Here is a 19,417-nt window from a genome sequence, read left to right as displayed (position 1 = left end):
CGCTATCGCATCCCACTCACCTGATAAAGTTCTTTTTGTACAGCCAACAGATGCCTCATGGGCTCATCTGCCTGGAGCCCACAACTTGCACCGTGAATAATTCTCTTGTCATAAAAATGACCTTGCGAGGCTTGAAATCATAATAATTGATACCTGTGTCAACTAACAACGTTGACCATCGAATGTACTGCTTATGATATAATTTTCTTGTTCAACTTTTTGTCGGCTGAATAATATCTTGCTTTCACTTAGCATGCTCTATACTAGGAGATTTAACATCAGGAAGCACCTCTGTTTCTTTAAGTTAGTTTGGAGAGTATCGTGCAAGCCACCTGTCAATAACATGGGATTTATTTCTCCACAGAAAGTTGAAGAGAGAGGGTTACTTCGAATAAGAAAATGTGACATCAAAGTGATTCAGGCTAATTGGAGGATATAAGTCATTATACTGAAGAGGTGAGAAGTGGCAGTAACCAGTGATGATTTTATTACAGATAAAGGAGTAAGAGGTTGGAAAAGATTTCATGTGGAGTGTGATGTTTTGCTTACACTTTCCATTTCATGGCAATCCGTCTGGTAACTAATTAAAAGTGCAACAGATGTGGACTATATGAGGTCAGGCTTGTAATGATATATGCTTTGAAACCCTGATTAATGTTTCTCCTTTCACAGGCATGCTGTTGGTTCATGATGAAAGCTTTCTATGGCTGACTTAGTTATTTAGGTGGTGTCTTACTACTACAGTGCCGGGCTTATGGCCTGCCTCTCTAAAATCCATTCTTTCTCCTAGGTTTCCACTCTCTGCTGCTTCAGTGCTCTTTTTTGTTTTTAAGTTATGCACTGCTTAGTGCTCTTTTTGTTTTTAACCATTGGATAAATCTATTCCCATTTATTGGCTTCTCCAGCTGTACTTGCCGCTAGCAAAAAATTTCATAATTGATACGAATGGTTTCCATCGGCTCCATGTTTTCTTATCAAGATCAGATGGCAGATTGACTTCTTGTGAGTTTTTTATATCATTCCTGATGCTGAGACGTGTTGGCGGCGGACTGGCAGGGCGAAATGCTTTTTTTTTTATGTGTATTACGGGAGAACCACTTTTTGCACACTTTCTGCTAGTAGATCTGCATCGGGTTACGTGTCTTTTGAATCTCCTATTAAAACGTTGATTTTGGTACATTGGATGGTAAATGGGAACTCTGGTCTTTAGATTCTATGCTGCACTTCCTAGAATAGGTGCAGAATGTGCTTTCAGAAGGCATGCCGACTGCCTGGAATGAGCCAGTGGGATCACTGTACATTTGAATGTGGTCGCTGTTTTTTTTTTTTTTTGGTACATCTGTATGTGGTTCTCTCCACTTCCTCGCAGAGCAAACCTGTGAACTCGTGGTCAAACCTCGCAGATGCCGACGCCCCCATCTACCGCTGAAATTGGCTGACTGCACGGATGTCAAAGCGATCGGTGGGTGATCCAAAGGTGAATCACACGAAACGTACAACCCCAACCCTCTAACAAATAACAATTATGTTGAGGTTTTTTTTAGAAATATGCGGAGAGCGTTTTTTTTTTTTCTTCTTTTTTTTAAGAGGGGGATGGAATCATTCAAGAAATATACCAAAATCCACCCAAAAAAAAAACCAAAATTTAAAATATCTATTTTTATATATAATATAAATTTTATATTTAATATTAGGTAATTAATAAATAGATCTACGGTCTATTGAGTACATTTCCAAGTATACATTCGCTCGGGGATCGAAGTTTTGCCTTCTTAGCTCTCATCGACTTCTTCCTCCCGCTTGTAAACGGCCCAAAACCCTAACCCCATGCAAAACCTGGCGCCGTCCCTCCCGTGAGGCATCCATGGCGGAAGGAACAGACAAGCGGATCTCCGCCGTCGAATCCTCACTAAACGTCGCCTCACTTTGTTTAGATCCTTCCTCCTCGGCTCCGGCCCCCGCCTCGTAAGGACCTTGGAATCTCTTACTCCTTCCAATCCAAACTCCTTGGAAAAAAAAGAGGAGAGTTAAACTCAATCTCGGCTATTGGTACAATTTCCGCTTTTTTTGTGCCGCTTGGACTACAGGTAAATATTGAAAGAGAAGTACGCGCCGGTGAGGAGCGTGGGAGGGGAATGCACACAAGAAGACGAACCAGAAACCTCCTCGAGAAAAAACCGAATCCGATCTGCTATGATGGGTCTGAAGACTCTGAACCATCAGGGAGGATGCACATTGCCCAGGTTTAATCATTTCAGATGTTTTGATCTTTATCTATTTGCTATCATTTTTAGAAGTGACATCTAATTTGGGTACAGGGAACTTCTACAATTTACAATGATTATGTCGTCTAATGCCAGATATTACCACAGTTTAGTAATTTAATTTCTCAATGTTGTTTTTTATTCTGATTTTCCCTTCTAAAAGTTGCACCGCCTAGGACCCAAATATGGTTTTCGGTTTTATTTGAGAAGACAATTTCTTTGCTTGGAAGATTAGTTGTGTAGCCATGTGGTAGACTGTCTTTGGTTTCTAGTTTTTTGATTTTAGTGCAGCTCTACTTTATTTACCATGTGGGGTCATGGAATGGAGGTTTGGTTAGAACAAAATTACTGGGGCACTTGGATTTCTTTTGCCGGGCTATGAACGGAAGTAGGAATATATGTAGTACACTGAGTGGAGTTGAAAAGCTTAATTTAATAGGTTATGAAGGTTATGCCTATCGTTTGCAAGAGCAAATTATGAAGAAAATTAAAGATCCATCATTCCAATTTGATAGGATAAGGCTTGTTAGTTCTCTGATTATAGTAATTGAATTAGAATGTTAATAGTATCTTTGATATGTTAGTGATCTAGTCTATGCAAGGGGTGACATCAATTCACTAGAAAGACAATACTATGTTTCTTTTCTTTCTAGGTTGCGTATAACTTGTTTATGTAAGATGAAGAATTCTCTATTCTTAAAGCTTAACCTCTGAAAAGTAAGGATGTTTGTGCTTGCTTGAGGAGGGGAGGGGGTTTCGCAGAGCCCATCAGGCATCATATATCCATGTGCTCCAACATCGCCTAGTCCTTGACCTCATTAGCCAAAATGTTGGACAAAGATAGAGAGCTTGCCCAAGAGACTTCCCCCTCATTTCTATGTGCAAGATATTCGATGAATTATGGCAATCGATGGGTGGATGGTGATGTTGCTGCAGCACCACTTTGGACCCAACCTTTATTTACATTGCACTGTCGGATGCCTGCATCACCACATCCCTAACTTGATCTGGCTCCACCAGTATTCTCAACCACTTTCCAACTACTCCTTTAGCAGCATTTGGTTGGAAAAAAAAGCAAATGTCAGGCTCTGTAAGTCTCTTGCCTGCCAAACAACTTCTGAAAAAGGCACAAGGAATAGTTATGCTAGTCAAACTTGATTATGCCATATATAACTATTCCAAGGGAAAGGTTTCATAATCTAATCATGGCATAAGGCCGTTGTTTATACATGGCTCCTAATCTTTATGAACAAAAACACCCTTAGTCCAAATAATTTACCCTAAAGAAAAACATGAATAACTTGTAGATAACTATCCCATAAATGTGAGTTTCATATTCCACTTTTTCTTAACCTATCCCGAACCCAAGATAACAACCCTGTTAGGCATACATATTCCTCACAATGCATAACTCATACTTTGGTGAGGCTTGATAGCGGTGGTAGCGATAGGAAAAGAGGCCACCTTGTTCTACTATTATGATGGTAAAAGACTAGGCTTTTATTGCTCTGCAGTGAATGAATTGATGCCTAACATAGCCCCTTATTTGTGGAACCTTGTGTGCGCTTTTTCCTTTCTCTACCATTTCTTTTTTCTTTAAATTTGAAGATGGCTTTTTTTTGTTTGGATTTATCTTATGCTGGGCTTAATGATTCTTTTAAAAAAAATTGCAATCTTGTTGGAGGATGTGGCAATATTTGTTGCAATTCTTGCAAGCCATAACATATTGTCAGGGTTTGTGAGATCAAGTGTGACATTCTAATTCTTAAAGTCCACAGATAGAAGGATAAAAAGAAAAAAATTGGAAATTATCGCCATTTACAACACACTTGGAGGTTTATGAGATCAAGCATGACACTCGAAATATTCTTGAAGCCCACAAATAGGAGGAAGGGGCAGAAGTTAAAATTGAAGAGGCTATAAGAGTCTATAGCTTAACATGAGATTTGTGAGATTAAATGTCACAGAAAGTGGTCAGAGCCCCTATAAGAGTCTATAGCTTAACATGAGATTTGTGAGATCAAATGTGACAGAAAGTGCCCAGAGCCCCTGAACAAGGGAAACCATATAAGAAAAATGTTGCTGAAGTTATTAGAGTCTTCAACATATTGTGAGGTTTGTGAGATTAATTATCATTCTAGAATTTCTTGAAACCCATAAATAGGGGAAAGGACACTAGTTATGCAAACTAATAGGAATCCATTACAATGAAGCCATGGAAGCTCCGGAAGTCAACATAGAGAGTAGAGAAATCTAGGCTTCAAACAAAATGTAGCAATTTATTTAAACAAGGAATGAAATCACGGTAGAGGCTGAAAAAGGAGGGCTGTGATAGGAGGGATGGTTGTGGAGGATGTAAATGTGTGCGCACCATTCGTAATGATGATTGATAGTTAGGAAGTGCTCAACAATCACATTGTGCAGCAATTGCAATTGAGCCTCCCTAAAGCTATAACTAAGCATGGCTTGGAGGCGTGCATACGCTTCGTTAGGCCTACTAGGGTTTAAGTAAGGCATGGGTTGTAGGATGATATAACAGATAGTATTTCATCCTCTAAATAGAGTTAGAGTTTTTTTCCCTAAAAGAAACCTTAAAACTCGAATGGATTTGTATAGCATGCGATAAATCCAAGCACGGAAGAGTTCTTTAAATTTCTAAAAAAGAATAGAGATAAGAATCAAATGCACGTGCCTGGGTCTGCAGCTGACAAGCTCAAATTCATGATGCAAAATCACCATCTTCACTGTAGAGCTATGCAAGTCCAAATTCTATCTTTATATTAGTAGGACAATGTGATCCCCCATATTTGTTGCTACCATCATTGTTGAGCCTCCTCGGGTATGAGTAAGGCATAATGACAATCACATTTCCTTAGTTGATGTCATAAGTGTTAGGATAATTGTGGTTCTTTGTTGGAGGTAGAGGGCTTTGTCATCAGTTGTAAAGGGGATGGGGTTGTTGTGGCAATTAGGATTGGTGTCATGCATTCAAAAACCACTAGAATGGGATAGTACCATTGGTACTATATCGTTCCAATGTGAAACCGGCATAGATACAGTTGCTGGGATGCTGAAAACATTCATACTGAGTACCGATATGTATCAGCCATGATGGTACTGCACTGACTGTATCGATTGGTACCAATGATTTTTCATTCCTTTTGATGTTTTCAATTTTGATATGTACTTGTCAGTACTGATATTGTATGAAAACCGTACATATACTGTTTTGATGGAAAAACGATGCAGCCTTCAATACTGATATTTAAAACCTTGATTGGGGTAGTTATTGGAGTGCTAGATTATGGCGGCACGGTGCTATGTAAGGCGGGTCCCATGTCACGTTATGAAAGCACCACTAATTGGGCTTCCACCTTCTGGTTGTCAAGATCCATTAGATAGTTTGTAAAGAGATAAAAATGAGGAAAAAGGTCTTTTTGACATGCTCTTGTTTATCCTCTTAGTTTAAATCTTGTTCTAACAGGTAGTTAAATGCTCCGGAGCATGTTGTGTGTGATGGGCTTAACAACCGGACCCCTTCCCTCAAGGGCCTGAATAACCAAGGAACCTTGTTCTCTAAAAGATAATCATTTGATTGAATAGATAATTACTAAGCTTGGAGTGGATTTCGAGAAACGGCTTTATGTATTGTTGCCCAATCTATTTGACACCATCATCTCTTCCTTTGGTCTAGATTTTTTGTGTTTCCTTTGATATGGTAGCAAACCCACCTATCATAATCCTTTTTTGACATAAGATGCAATTCTTTTTTTTTTTAATTCATCCCTTTAGAGGGGATGGATGGTTTTAGCTAACCCCTCTAACTTGAAGGGTAAATTTAATCAAGTTGATGAAATTTAGGTGCATAATACTACGATAGATTTTCTTTTAATGTATGGTGGGGCATAACTAAGGATTAAAGTATAAGTTTTCATAACCTTGAAGTGATATACTTTATGAAATATGAGGGAGAAAAAAATTCTTGCCCTCCCTATTCAACTGCCCATCCAAGAGTATTTGGCTTCAAAAGATTTTTTTTCATGGCATAAATAAATATTCTCTACCAATCCTATTGACAAATAGGTAGATTGGGTGTTAATAAATAGATGAGTCAAACAACTTTTTATGAATTGCTTCTCATGGTGGTTGAGAAATCATTTTAACTTTTAATTCATAAGGCTAGTGGTCAAGGTTTGACAAATCTGTACCAAGGCTCGTAGCGGTCTGTGACCGGTATGGTATAGTACGGGTCTGTATTGTGCTATTCTAGGACGTACCGAAATAGGTGTTATGATCCTATCTAAAAATTTGAGCATTTAGATAGATGGGCCCAAGAATATATAAACACCACAAGAGTTCTTAACCTATCTGATGTGAGACTATTATTCCTGAACACCTTCTCACTTGTATAGCCCAAAGGATCGAATCCAGATGAGGGGCGGCATGTGGATTAGTAAGCGGGAGTGTGGAGGTTTCAGAAGGCAAGAAGGATCGGTGGGCTCTGATACCATGTTAAGATCCCATCTAAAAATCTGAGCATTTAGATAAATGGGCCTAAGAGTATATAAGCACTACAAAAGTTCTTAACCTATCAGATGTAGGACTGTTACTACTCAACAACAGGGCGAGGGAGGGGGGAGGGAGAAGGAGAGAGAGAGGGAGGGACTGAGATAGAGGGAGAGAGAGAAGGAGAGAGTACCTTGTATTCTTCTGAGTTCCAACCAAGTTTCAAGCACCTCTCGAGCTTCGACACTGCCCTCCTAGCCAAGCAACGAAGGCAAGGGGCTTGGGATCCTGCTTCCCGTTCACGGTGTCCACCATGCTACCTACAGCGGCTGAGCAACGAAGATGAGGGGCTTGGGATATCCAGGGCTTCGAGAGAGAGAGAGGGGGAGGGAGAGAGGACCTTCTTCTAGGGCTTTGGTAGGGGGAGGGCTCGGGATGCACGGGAGCATCTTTGGGGGTCTCGAGAGCCTTTAAAAGGCCAAGAAGTTGGTGGCTCGTGAGGTTTTATAGGGCCAAATCAACCCAACTGCCTGAGCTGTTCGGCTCGGTATGGCCTGAATTGCTTGGATCAGGTCGTTTCAGCCAACCATGCTAGTAGTTCTATTCATTGTTTGTAGAGAAAGTCAAAACATCTTTTCATGCATTTTAGAAAATATCTTTTGGGTATCCAAGTATTGCAATCAAAGGTGAATTTATTTAGAAGGGTTCATTATGTTCCCTACCTATTTTCGTTCTTGGAAAAACTAAACATACTTTCATTTCTAGATTGATATACTTTCCTTGTTTCCCTCTCACACAATAAAGTAAGGATGGCGATGGGAGGGCATGCATCAGTGGGTCTTGACTTGGAAACTTAGTCATGATTGTTCCTATTGGTCATTGAAGTACTAGTCAGCACTTTTATTGCCACAATATCCTCAATTCATTTTGCTTGGCCCCAATCTTAAAGGAGTCACATGTTTCCAAGTTCAACACAAGCTAACTAATTTGTAGATCTGTTTGGTTCATTTTGGTTTTTTTAAAATCATATACTCTCCGAGTGAATTATTTTATCCTAGGATATGATGAGTAACTTTCTTTTTATTGCTTTAACGAGAGAGTGGATTGGTAGTAAGAATCATCAGTGTGCAAAAAGGATTGCTAAGAAGGCATTTTGAAGGTTGACTTTGGGTGGCGTAGTTATCCTTTGTGGACTTAGTTCCCAGTTGTCGTATATACCCAAGCTGCGTCCAGCCAAAAGATAATTGATAATGTGTATAGGCCATTAGGATTGATATAGGGATGCTGGATGTTATTTACGAAGGGGTAGCAGCAATCTTGGTTGCATTTGACATGCTTTATACCAGGACAAATATGATTGGAGTATAAATTAACTGATTAGTCAACATGATTCGAGCCTAACATTATAAATTAACAATATGACGAGCACGAAATTTTGAAGTGCGACCTGTTTGGCAGACTATTGGTTTCCAAGAATGATTGCGACAGATTTCAATGGAAAAAATGCTTGTAAGAGATATAGCATTATCTTGTTGCGGGTCTGGTGTTGCTAAGAAGAGAGATGGGATATATGGAGAGCTTGAAGCCTCCACGACTTCAAATAGTGAGTGCACATCAGAAGCCTGGCAGCAATAGGTATCTCGTAGATAGGAGATGGACATGTAAGGGTTGTTATGTTTTAGTTGAGACGTTGAAAACATGAGATAGTCTTAACGCATGCACGTTATTGAATATAGAATTGGTCCATTAGGTCTCTAACCATGATTGCCTAACATTGTAATAGAGATGGGAGGTCGTATGGTTTGATTGGGTAAGTTCCGCATGATCTTAATTTTATGTTATCTAGGTGTGAAAGTTCTCGCATTAGAGGAACATTGGCACTTTTATATAGTTCGCAGGATAACATAGTGATAATAAATTGATAGGTGAAGACCAGTTTGATATGATCATTTCTTGTGCAGTTTCATGTCTTCTACGTTCTGTTTGTCTGAATTCTGCAATTTTTTTCCTCCACTTTTTGATCCTTTATAGGCCATCATTCTTCTTGGATGACATCACTCTGTAATGCTCAAAAACTTCATTGAAACATTTTTTTATATCTTCATACCGCAAAGGAATCAAGAAAAACCTTGTTTAAATTTTGTAAAATGACTATCTGGTTCTGGATTTCCAAAGTCATCGCAGGTAAAAATGTTTATGTTCTTGCATTCTTCTGCTTATAGTACTTTTGCTTCTCATCAGGGTGTCATGAAGACAATCGATGTGAGCAAGCTGACATCTGCTGGGTGCACTGTATGTGGATTTCTGATTAGTTTGCACGGCTAAACTATAAAATTGGGGGTGATCTGAAAAATTCCAAACAGTTGGTTGTTATCTTATCGAGATTGGAAAGCTGCCGGGATGAATCTTGACAGGGTTGAGCTTCTGTGGTCTTCAGATGAAATTAACAGCCGAGCACATGAATATTGGCCTCTCATAATGGACATAGCTTGATGAAAACACTACCACGGATAATAAGGTATATCTAGCATGTACTTTGGGCCTTACATCTAAATTTGCATGCGTATGTAAAAGCTGTTTTCAGTCTTGCAGAACACTATTTCAATGAACTCTTGTCTGATTGATGAGCTACATCTTCATGCAGGTGCAGTCAGATTATCGGTCAAAGTGAACAAGATGAGTTGACCGCAGCTCAGATATTTTATCCATGAATGCATTGTGCAGACATATTCTTCCTGAAGGTTGCTCCTTCTTCCAAAATTGGGTGGTTCCATGACATCTTTAGCTCCTTTCTCGACGAATTACTGCCTCAGGAATGTCAAAGAATTGCAAGATTAGCTAGCTTCTAGATTTTCATATTGTGTTGCATTTTTTAATCTTTGTTTATTCCTACTACACTTCTCCTTCTTGTCGCCTAAAAATGCAACGTTGTCAGCATAGTATATACTTCTGGCAACCAGCCGAATCAACATGGTATCCTGCAAAACAGAGAATCAATGGGTTGTGAATCATACAGAAATAGAGGCTTCCTGCCTTGAGCCTGAAGTCATTGGGGGAAGTGCAGATGGTTGGAACGTTCATTGTGAGGCCATTTCAGTCTGACTTCTGTCAGTTCGGCAAGCAAAATGTGCTCGCCAGATTGTACTATGATGACATCTAAAGAAAAAGCAAGCCCGTTATTCAGTCACATCGTATCCTACTTGATATGGATTTCTTATCTATCAATACCTAATAGTTTATATTGGATCAATATCAAATGGATGTTCGCTGGGCCCTAACTGTTGATGAAATGCAGACACGTTGCCTGGATTACAGCAGGGGCAGGAGAAGATGTCAAAAAGCGATCCATCTTCTTCTTCCATTTTCACGGAAGATGTGGTGGTAGGTGCTCTTCAATGGAAAAGTAAATCTTTATGCTAAAGGTTATCTGGGGATTTTGTGTCTGGCGTGCAATGCCCATTTGCTCACATGTGAACTCTTCTCGAGATCGTTGGTCATTATTAGCAAATTTTTTGCCATGGAGGAGTAATCTTTCTTGCACCTTGTTTTAGTATCTTGAATTCTTCTAGTCCAGCTTGGTTACTATAATTTTTAAGCATTAAATGGCTACTATATTGAATTTGCCTCTTAATTATTTGTTGCTCTGTACTTTTAATCCTGGCAACAATTTGAGATCACAGTTGATCAGTGCAGTGGTTTCTGAGCTCTATATGTTTCAAGTCAGCTGTCTGCCTTGTTTTTTTGTTTGTTTGTGACAAGCCCTGGGCTTAGCAACAGAAACATACGAGGCCGAAATTACGTGGATGTACCCTGCTATATTTAGATGCCTATGATTCAGTGAGAAGAGAAGACAAGTAATTGATATATGCATGCCTAGTCAATTAGCTATCAAAATTTTATTTTCATTCTAGCCATCCTGACATCATTAGCGCGATGAGAGAAAAAAATTAAAATGCCCTTTTTCGTAGAATTTGGAGCACACTTTCTCCTTTATGATTCATCAACTTGCAGAAATCATAAAGCTCTCCATTCATCAACTTGCAGAAATAATAAAGCTCTCCATTTTTTATTATTCGTCCACTTGCCTAAATCTTAAAGCGCTATATCATCTATAGCTTGCATACTTTTCAAAGCATTCCAGCCTTTATTATGCATTTATTTGCATAGATCTCAAAGCACTTCATTTTCTATCATCAATTTATATGTTAGATCTCGAAGCGCTTCATTTACCATTTTCTATCCATTCACATAAATCTCAAAACGCTTCATCCGCTATTATTTATCTGCCTACATGGATCTTAAAGTGCTTTATTCGATTTTATCCATCCATCTAAATAGATTTGAAAATAATTCATCCTCTACTATCCATCCACTTGCATTGATCTCAAAGCACTACATTCTCTTTCATCCATCTCATTACATAGATCTTAAAGCACTCCGTCCTTTGTCTTTCATTTGCCTGCATGGATCTTAAAGCACTCCATCTTTTATCATTCATCTATTTGCACAAATCTCAAAGCACTCCATCGTTTGTTATATATGTGCTTATATGGATCTCAAAGCGATCTATTTTATATTATCCATCCATCTACACAAATTTTAAAGCATTTCGTCCTTTGTCATCTATTTATTTGCATAGATCTCAAAGCACTTCGTCTTTTTATCATTTATCTACCTATATAAATCTCAAAGCTCTCTTTGACATTTGTCTGCCCGAATAGATCTTTAGTGTTCCATTTTTTGCCATTTTTACATGCACAGATCTCAAAGTGCTTCATTTTTTATCATTCATCCGTCTGTACAAATATCAAATCACTCCATTGTTGATCATCCATAAGGCTGCAAATGGGTCGGGTTGATCTGTGACCCAACCCGATCCGATCTATTTTAGAGGATCCATGAGGCCGGATCGAATTTTAAAATGGGACATGTTCCTTTTTTGGGTTGGGTTTAGATTTACTGAATCTAAACCCGATCTATTATTTTTTGGGTCAATTTTAGATCGTTTACCCAATGACCCAATTCAGACCCGGATTGTCCATTTGGACCATAGGCTGCAGCCGCAGCCTGCATCCACCTTGCTTTCCGTGTAAGGACAAGACTTATCCTTTTGTAAGCCACCTGCTTGCATTAAGTACTTGTAGGAATTTGTCATTAGACTACTATTGCACATTTGCACCCATTATTGCATGCATCCTTCTCCATTATGTCGCACTTTATATTTATACCCGGACTCGACAATTAGGAGAGATTTAGAGGACGACCTCCGCTTCCTTGCTTTGGAAAGCTTGAAGGTTTCTGTCAGGTTTGGCGGAGCATTGGAAGCGCTGAAGTCGGTGGTCGACAGGTTTGGCAGCAGCAATGTGTGCATAGGCGGGCATTCCCCTGGGCGCTGGCTGCGCTCTCCAAATGGGCAAAGCATTGGCAAAGCAAGGGGTGCTCGTCGAATGCCATCTGTTTTAACCCACCCTCTGTTTCTCTTGCCATGAGTCTAAGGAGTATTGGGGAGAAAGTTGGTTCTGTCTGGAAGAGAATCAAGGTTGCAATGCCTCCGAGTGATGAGGCCGTGCTTGACAGGGAGGAGGCAAAGGATTCTAAACCTGGACAGAAGACACTGTGTACAGAGGCCCAGAAATGGGTGCCACATTTGTACGTGAACAGTAGCGACTACATTTGCTGTTATTATACTGATTGTGCCGAGGTTTCTGCAGGTGTTACTACGGACAAGCCGAAGATGAAGGCCTCGGAGATGCAGCGGCGAAGCTGTTTAGAGCGTATGGGCATTTTTAAGTTGTAAGCTCACTCATTTCTCTGGCTAATTTTATACTGATCAATTTATGTTCGGATCTGACTCAAATCCGAACTGAATCCGAATTTTTTGGATCAGATTTGGGTTTTACATGGACCGTCCCGATCTGAATGATCCATTGGATCAAAAATTGTAGCCGTGGATCCAATGCGATCCGATCCGACCTTCAAATGGGTTGACTCTGTATCAAAAATTAAGATCTTGATCTCATGACCCGATCCAACCTATTTGCACCCTTATCATTCATGCACTTACAAGATTTCAAAGCACTACATCTTCTATCATTCATTTGTTTGTACGTATCTCGAAACACTAAATTCTCTATAATTTATCCATCCGTATAAATTTCGAAGCATACGCTATAATTCATCCATCCGTATAAATTTCAAAGCATTTTATCTTTATTCATTTAGTTGAATAGATCTGAGCACCCTCTTTCAATTAATGTCCTTATTAAGTTAGTGGGAGAGGCAGTTCTGGATTTTAATAAAAGTTTAGTTATCAAGGATTCTCATAATAACATTTTATAACGATGATAAACCGCTGGGCCATATTATAACGGATTTGTAGTTTTGATGGTTAATTGGTATTTGTTATGTGCTTAGGAGCTAAATGTAAATGGCCAGGAGAGTTGTATCTGCAATTTTCTCCGGGAAAGAAAAACAAAACGAAAGCATACAACGAAGGAGAGAGGAGTGGCAGTGGGTAACAACGGGAGAGATCTCATTGTGGTGCCTTCCCCCCACTCCTCTCTCGCGGCAACGGCGATCTCGTGCCCGGCGGATATCGTTTCTTCTCGACCTCTCTCCTCGCTCTCGTTTCCTCAATTCTCTCTCTAGATCTAGATCTGAGATCCCGAGGTCAGAGCCCTTGCCCTCGCCGTTTCTTGGTTCCAGATCCACTCTTCGATCCAAGTCTTAACCCTAAAGCTGGCATCTGATTTCCCCCCGTCTAATATGGATCCTTTCGATGGGTTTCTTTGGATCTCGCAGGCTTCTTGGGGTAGTTAGGGTTTCCGGAGATCAGGTGGATTAAGGAGGCGGCGAAAGGGAGGAAAGAAGGAGGGGAGAGATGCTGACCAAGTTCGAGACGAAGAGCAATCGGGTGAAGGGGCTGAGCTTCCACAGCAAGCGGCCATGGATCCTCGCCAGCCTCCACAGCGGCGTGATCCAGCTATGGGACTACCGGATGGGCACCCTCATCGACCGATTCGACGAGCACGACGGCCCAGTGCGCGGCGTTCACTTCCATAAGTCTCAACCCCTCTTCGTCTCCGGAGGTGATTCCTCTTCCCCTTCTTGTTATCAGAATCCTCCCTTTACGGATGGAGTTTTTTTATTCCCTACTTTGGTTGTTAATAATGTAAAATAAGGAAATTCCTATTATCTTGGTTTTAATCATCATATATATAGATCTGGGCGGTTCCGTTCAATTCTTTATGAATTGCATGCAAATGATTTAGATCGGGATCGTGAGTTAATGTTGGAGTGTGTTCTTTGTTTATCTAATTTTTATGTTAACCTAATTATTTTTGAGTTTGATGTTGTTGTCTATCTGCCGTAAAACCTAAAAGATCGAACTTTGCTTGCTTTCGCTTTGATCTGATATTTTGAGATCTTAAATATTGTGAAATGAATAGTGATTGCTAAGTTTTATGAAGTTGTATAGTGAGTTCGGATTACCTAATTTATGTGTGCAATTCTAGTGTCTGCACCATATCTGCAACTGCACTGATGCTATATTTTTGCAGGTGATGATTACAAGATCAAGGTCTGGAATTACAAGACCCATCGGTGCCTATTTACCCTTCTTGGGCATCTCGATTACATTCGGACAGTGCAATTTCATGATGAGTATCCATGGATTGTTAGTGCTAGTGATGATCAAACTATTAGAATCTGGAACTGGCAGTCTCGCACCTGCATTTCAGTATTAACAGGCCACAACCACTATGTCATGTGTGCCTTGTTCCATCCAAAGGAGGACCTGGTTGTATCTGCTTCCCTGGATCAGACGGTCCGGGTCTGGGATATTGGTGCGCTGAGGAAGAAGACGGTGTCCCCAGCTGATGACATCTTGCGCCTGAGCCAGATGAACACCGATCTGTTTGGTGGAGTTGATGCTGTTGTCAAGTATGTCTTGGAAGGTCATGATCGTGGAGTCAACTGGGCGTCATTTCATCCTAGCCTGCCTCTTATCGTGTCTGGAGCAGATGATCGACAGTTGAAACTATGGCGAATGAATGGTAAACTCACAAGCTCTTTCCAAGCTTCCTCATGTCTTTTAAAGTATCCATGAAGGGGAAGAATTGAAACAACACAAGAAGCTTTAGTAAATTACTGCTCTATGTTGAATCTGGGGAATAAGCATAGATTCTTGTGAGTATCATGAAAATAAAATGAATAAACAATATAGATTATTTTTTACAATTTTAATGTTCAAGAATTAAACAAGTAAGCTTTTAATATACCTTCTGATCTTTAAATAGAGTGGAACTGTATTAACACAAGTCACTTGTCTTGCTATATAGATACAAAGGCTTGGGAAGTGGACACGTTGAGAGGGCACATGAATAATGTCTCTTGTGTAATGTTCCACGCAAAGCAGGATATTATTGTGTCAAACTCGGAGGACAAAAGCATTCGCATTTGGGATGCTACGAAGCGCACTGGTATTCAGACATTTCACCGTGAACATGACCGTTTCTGGATTCTTGCTGCACATCCAGAAATGAACCTTCTTGCAGCTGGTCATGACAGCGGTATGATTGTTTTTAAATTGGAGAGAGAGCGCCCTGCTTTCTCTGTGAGTGGAGATGCTCTCTACTATGTAAAAGATCGGTTTTTGCGGTTCCATGAGTTTTCATCCGAAAAGGATAATCAAGTGGTTCCAATTAGAAGGCCTGGTTCTGTCAGCTTGAATCAGGGACCCAGAACACTGTCTTACAACCCCACAGAGAATGCTGTCTTGCTCTGCTCTGATGTGGATGGGGGATCATATGAACTCTATATTGTTCCCAAGGATTCTGCTGGAAGGGGTGATTTTATGCAGGAAGCAAAGAAGGGATCTGGGGGCTCAGCTGTTTTTGTAGCTCGCAACAGGTTTGCAGTTCTGGACAAGAGTAACAATCAAGCATTGGTGAAGAACCTTAAGAATGAGATTGTTAAAAAGAGTCCTCTTCCTATTGCTACAGATGCGATATTTTATGCCGGGACGGGCAATCTGTTGTGTAGGGCTGAGGATAGGGTGGTCATCTTTGATCTCCAGCAGAGGCTTGTTCTTGGGGAACTTCAGACCCCATCTGTCAAATATGTTGTTTGGTCAAGTGATATGGAGTCTGTTGCCTTGTTGAGCAAACATGCTATAGTCATTGCTAGCAAGAAACTTACGCACCGCTGCACGCTTCATGAGACCATCCGTGTCAAAAGTGGTGCCTGGGATGAGAATGGCGTCTTTATTTATACAACCTTGAACCATATTAAGTACTGCCTTCCTAATGGGGACAGTGGAATTGTGAGAACCCTTGATGTTCCTATTTACATAACCAAGGTTTCTGGTAGCAATATCTATTGCTTGGATCGTGACGGGAAGAATCGGGTTATGTCAATTGATGCTACAGAATACATTTTCAAGCTTGCCCTTTTGCGAAAAAGGTATGACCATGTGATGAGCATGATCAGGCATTCACAGCTATGTGGACAGGCTGTGATCGCATATCTGCAACAGAAAGGTTTCCCTGAAGTAGCTCTCCATTTTGTCAAAGATGAGAGGACCCGGTTCAACCTGGCTCTTGAGAGTGGCAACATCCAGATTGCCGTTGCTTCAGCAAAGGATATAGATGAGAAGGACTACTGGTACAGGTTGGGCATTGAGGCTCTCCGGCAGGGAAACACCAGTATTATGGAATATGCGTACCAGAGGACTAAAAACTTCGAGAGGCTATCTTTTCTCTATCTTGTAACAGGGAACATGGAAAAACTGTCCAAAATGTTGAGGATAGCTGAGATTAAAAATGATGTGATGGGCCAGTTCCACAATGCCTTGTATCTCGGTGACGTACGCGAACGTGTCACGATCTTGGAGAGAGCTGGCCATTTGCCTCTTGCATATGTCACAGCTGCCACTCATGGGCTTGCTGATGTTGCTGACAGGCTTGCAGCTGAATTGGGAGATAATGTTCCATCTATACCTGAAGGACAAGTCAGTTCTCTTCTGATGCCACCTCAGCCGCTCATGTGCGGTGGTGACTGGCCATTGTTAAGGGTGATGCGAGGTATTTTTGAAGGCGAGTTGGATAATATTGGGAGTGCAGGACATGAGGAGGAAGAAGCTAACGGTGCTGACTGGGGTGATGAGGATTTGGATATTGTTGATGTTGATGGCGTAATTCAGAATGGCGATATAGCAGCCGAAGTTGAGGATGGTGAAGCAGATGAAGAGAATGATGAGGAAGGAGGTTGGGACCTTGAAGATTTGGAATTACCACCAGATATGGAAACACCAAAAGCTAGTACCAATGCTCGTTCACCTTTGTTTGTCGCTCCCACACCAGGCATGCCGGTAAGCCAAATTTGGATTCAGAAATCCTCTCTGGCAGGGGAGCATGTGGCAGCTGGAAATTTCGACACTGCCATGCGCCTGCTTAGCCGGCAACTGGGCATAAAGAACTTTGGTCCCTTAAAGCCGTTGTTTGTGGATCTTTACGAAGGTAGCCACACATATCTTCGTGCTTTCGCTACAGCACCAGTGATATCAATTGCTGTTGAGAAGGGTTGGACTGAGTCTGCCAGTCCTAATGTAAGGGGCCCACCAGCACTTGTTTTTAAGTTTTCACAGATGGATGAGAAGCTTAAGGCTGCGTACCGAGTCACAACAGAGGGAAAGTTTCCAGAGGCTTTGCGTCAATTTCTCAGTATCCTGCACACTATCCCCCTTTTGGTGGTGGACTCGAGGAGGGAAGTTGATGAAGTGAAGGAGCTTATTGAGATAGCGAGAGAGTATGTCCTGGGCTTGAAGATGGAAGTGAAAAGAAAGGAAATCAAGGACAATGCAATTCGTCAGCAGGAGTTGGCATGCTACTTCACCAACTGTAAGCTTCAAAAGATTCACATGAGACTCGTGCTTGCAAGCGCAATGAGTAGCTGCTACAGGGGAGGGAACTTTGCTACAGCATCCAATTTTGCTAGGATGCTTCTGGAGAACAGTCCTACTGAAGCCCAAGTGAAGAAGGCTAGGCAGGTGTTGCAGGCTTGCGGTGATAAAAAGGATACCAACCAGCTGAATTATGATTACAGGAATCCATTCGTAGTTTGTGGGGCTACTTTTGTTCCAATCTACCACGGGCAGAAGGATATTTCCTGCCCGTATTGTGGGGCTCGCTTTGTGCCAGCCATAGAGGGGCAGATTTGTGCTGTTTGTGAGCTTGCGGTGGTGGGTGCAGATGCATCAGGTCTGCTCTGTTCTCCCACACAGACAAGATAAAAAAGGTACTAGGTTTACATTATGGCGTCTTTCTTTTTTGTGTTCTTTAGCTTAAGAATGTCATGTTATATCTTTGCCTGGGAACCGACCAATTGTGTGAAAGGTGAAAGAATAAAAAGAGGAAATGTTGCGTTAGAGCCTTTTGCTCAGTTCTTTGGGCCAGATAGGACTTGTTAAATGTACATTTTGATCAGTTCATGCAGATTTTGTTTAGAGGAGCAATGTGAGAGGTTCATTTACTTCAGAAATGTGGGGTGGCTTTTATTTGCTTTGTATTTGTTTAAAGATGTGCAGGGTTCTTTGTGCTTGCTATTCTAATACATCATGTGTATTCCTGAGTTTGTGATGTCCTGCAGGAGGAAGTACGTTTTGATTTCATGCCGCCCACCACTCGAGCCTTTGTTTTTTTGGAACTAAATTCGCTATCGCATCCCACTCACATGATCTTTTTGTGCATCCCACAGATGCTTCACGGGCCCATCTGCCTGGAGGCTGGAGCCCGTAACTGGCACCGTGAATAATTTTCATATCATAAAAATGACCTTGCGAGGCTTGAAATCGTAATATTTGATACCTGTGTCAAGTAACAATGTTGACTGTTGAGTGTACTGCTTATGATATAATTTTCTTGTTCAACTTTTTGTTGGCCGAATAATATCGTGCTTTCACTTAGCATGCTCTGGACTAGCAAGAACTTAGCATGTACGAGATTTAACATCAGGAAACACCTCTGTTTCTTTAGGTTAGTTTGGAGAGTATCGTGGAAGCTACCTGTTAATAACACAGAATTTATTTCTCGACAGAAAATTGAAGAGAGGGTTAATTTGAATAAGACATCAAAGTGATTCAGGCTAATTGGAGGAAATGACAGTTAAAAAGTTATTATACTGAAGAACTATTAGAGCTGATCTTTAAACAAAGGAGTGAAGAATTATTCTCAGTACAGCATATATTACTGTTGGATCAATGGACATCACAGCTGGTGCTTGAAGAAACAAGGTCTTAACTTCGATGGCAAAATTGACAATGCAACAAGGCTAGCAGAATGTGTGACAATGGCAGCCATATCGCTTTCAGACCAGCTGAAGTACAAAACTCTTGTTCTTTTCCTTCTTCTTTTTTTTTTGGTAATAAAAAAGATGAGATCATTATCGTTGATGACATCCCCAGTTTCGTTAAGGGAAGCAAGCAACCAGCTGCAAGCCACCTCTCTCAAATGGACATCGGGTGTAAGTTGAGGAGCAATAGATCTTCAAAGCTAATATTCCAATGGAACTTGATGGATGAAACAGCAGCAGGATGTTTCGAGACTCTCTCCTCATAGTACAACACTAGCTGGTCTTCGAAGTGTATAAAA

At 40.8% G+C, this 19,417-nt stretch overlaps 1 protein-coding gene and 1 pseudogene across 3 annotated transcripts; both read left to right on the top strand.

The window, feature by feature from the left end:
• Positions 1–56: 56 nt before the first annotated feature.
• LOC103711686 (uncharacterized) lies at positions 57–12,567 on the top strand (annotated as a pseudogene). The gene is made up of 5 exons (XR_016395660.1): positions 57–1,965; positions 2,088–2,243; positions 9,012–9,288; positions 9,415–9,511; positions 12,076–12,567. The product of XR_016395660.1 is annotated as an uncharacterized LOC103711686 (transcript).
• Positions 12,487–18,308, top strand: LOC103711684 (coatomer subunit alpha-1-like). 2 transcript variants are annotated; one of them, XM_039126555.3, is made up of 5 exons: positions 12,487–12,563; positions 13,185–13,439; positions 13,572–13,858; positions 14,330–14,824; positions 15,110–18,308. In XM_039126555.3, the coding sequence occupies exons 3-5, from the start codon at positions 13,651–13,653 to the stop codon at positions 18,058–18,060; spliced, it is 3,654 nt and encodes a 1,217-aa protein (XP_038982483.2). In that variant the 5' UTR covers positions 12,487–12,563; positions 13,185–13,439; positions 13,572–13,650; the 3' UTR covers positions 18,061–18,308. The 2 variants fall into 2 exon arrangements, with proteins under 2 accessions (XP_038982483.2, XP_038982484.2); XM_039126556.3 differs by lacking the exon at positions 12,487–12,563 and having other exon boundaries at positions 13,172–13,468.
• Positions 18,309–19,417: the final 1,109 nt, after the last annotated feature.

Source organism: Phoenix dactylifera, chromosome 6 (assembly GCF_051530095.1).
Source record: "Phoenix dactylifera cultivar Ajwa chromosome 6, Ajwa_hap1_PhDact_Kaust_v1.1, whole genome shotgun sequence".
In the NCBI taxonomy this organism is placed as follows: domain Eukaryota; kingdom Viridiplantae; phylum Streptophyta; class Magnoliopsida; order Arecales; family Arecaceae; genus Phoenix; species Phoenix dactylifera.
Note: the sequence above shows the minus strand (reverse complement) of the source record. Positions and strands in the feature narration are given on the sequence as shown.

Bases quoted from the DNA above. Each gene is read 5' to 3' on its own strand.
- LOC103711684 (XM_039126555.3), top strand. From the start codon at position 13,651: ATGCTGACCAAGTTCGAGACGAAGAGCAATCGGGTGAAGGGGCTGAGC. The intron at 13,859-14,329 runs GTGATTCCTCTT...ATATTTTTGCAG, and splicing joins ACCCCTCTTCGTCTCCGGAG to GTGATGATTACAAGATCAAG. The intron at 14,825-15,109 runs GTAAACTCACAA...CTTGCTATATAG, and splicing joins GAAACTATGGCGAATGAATG to ATACAAAGGCTTGGGAAGTG.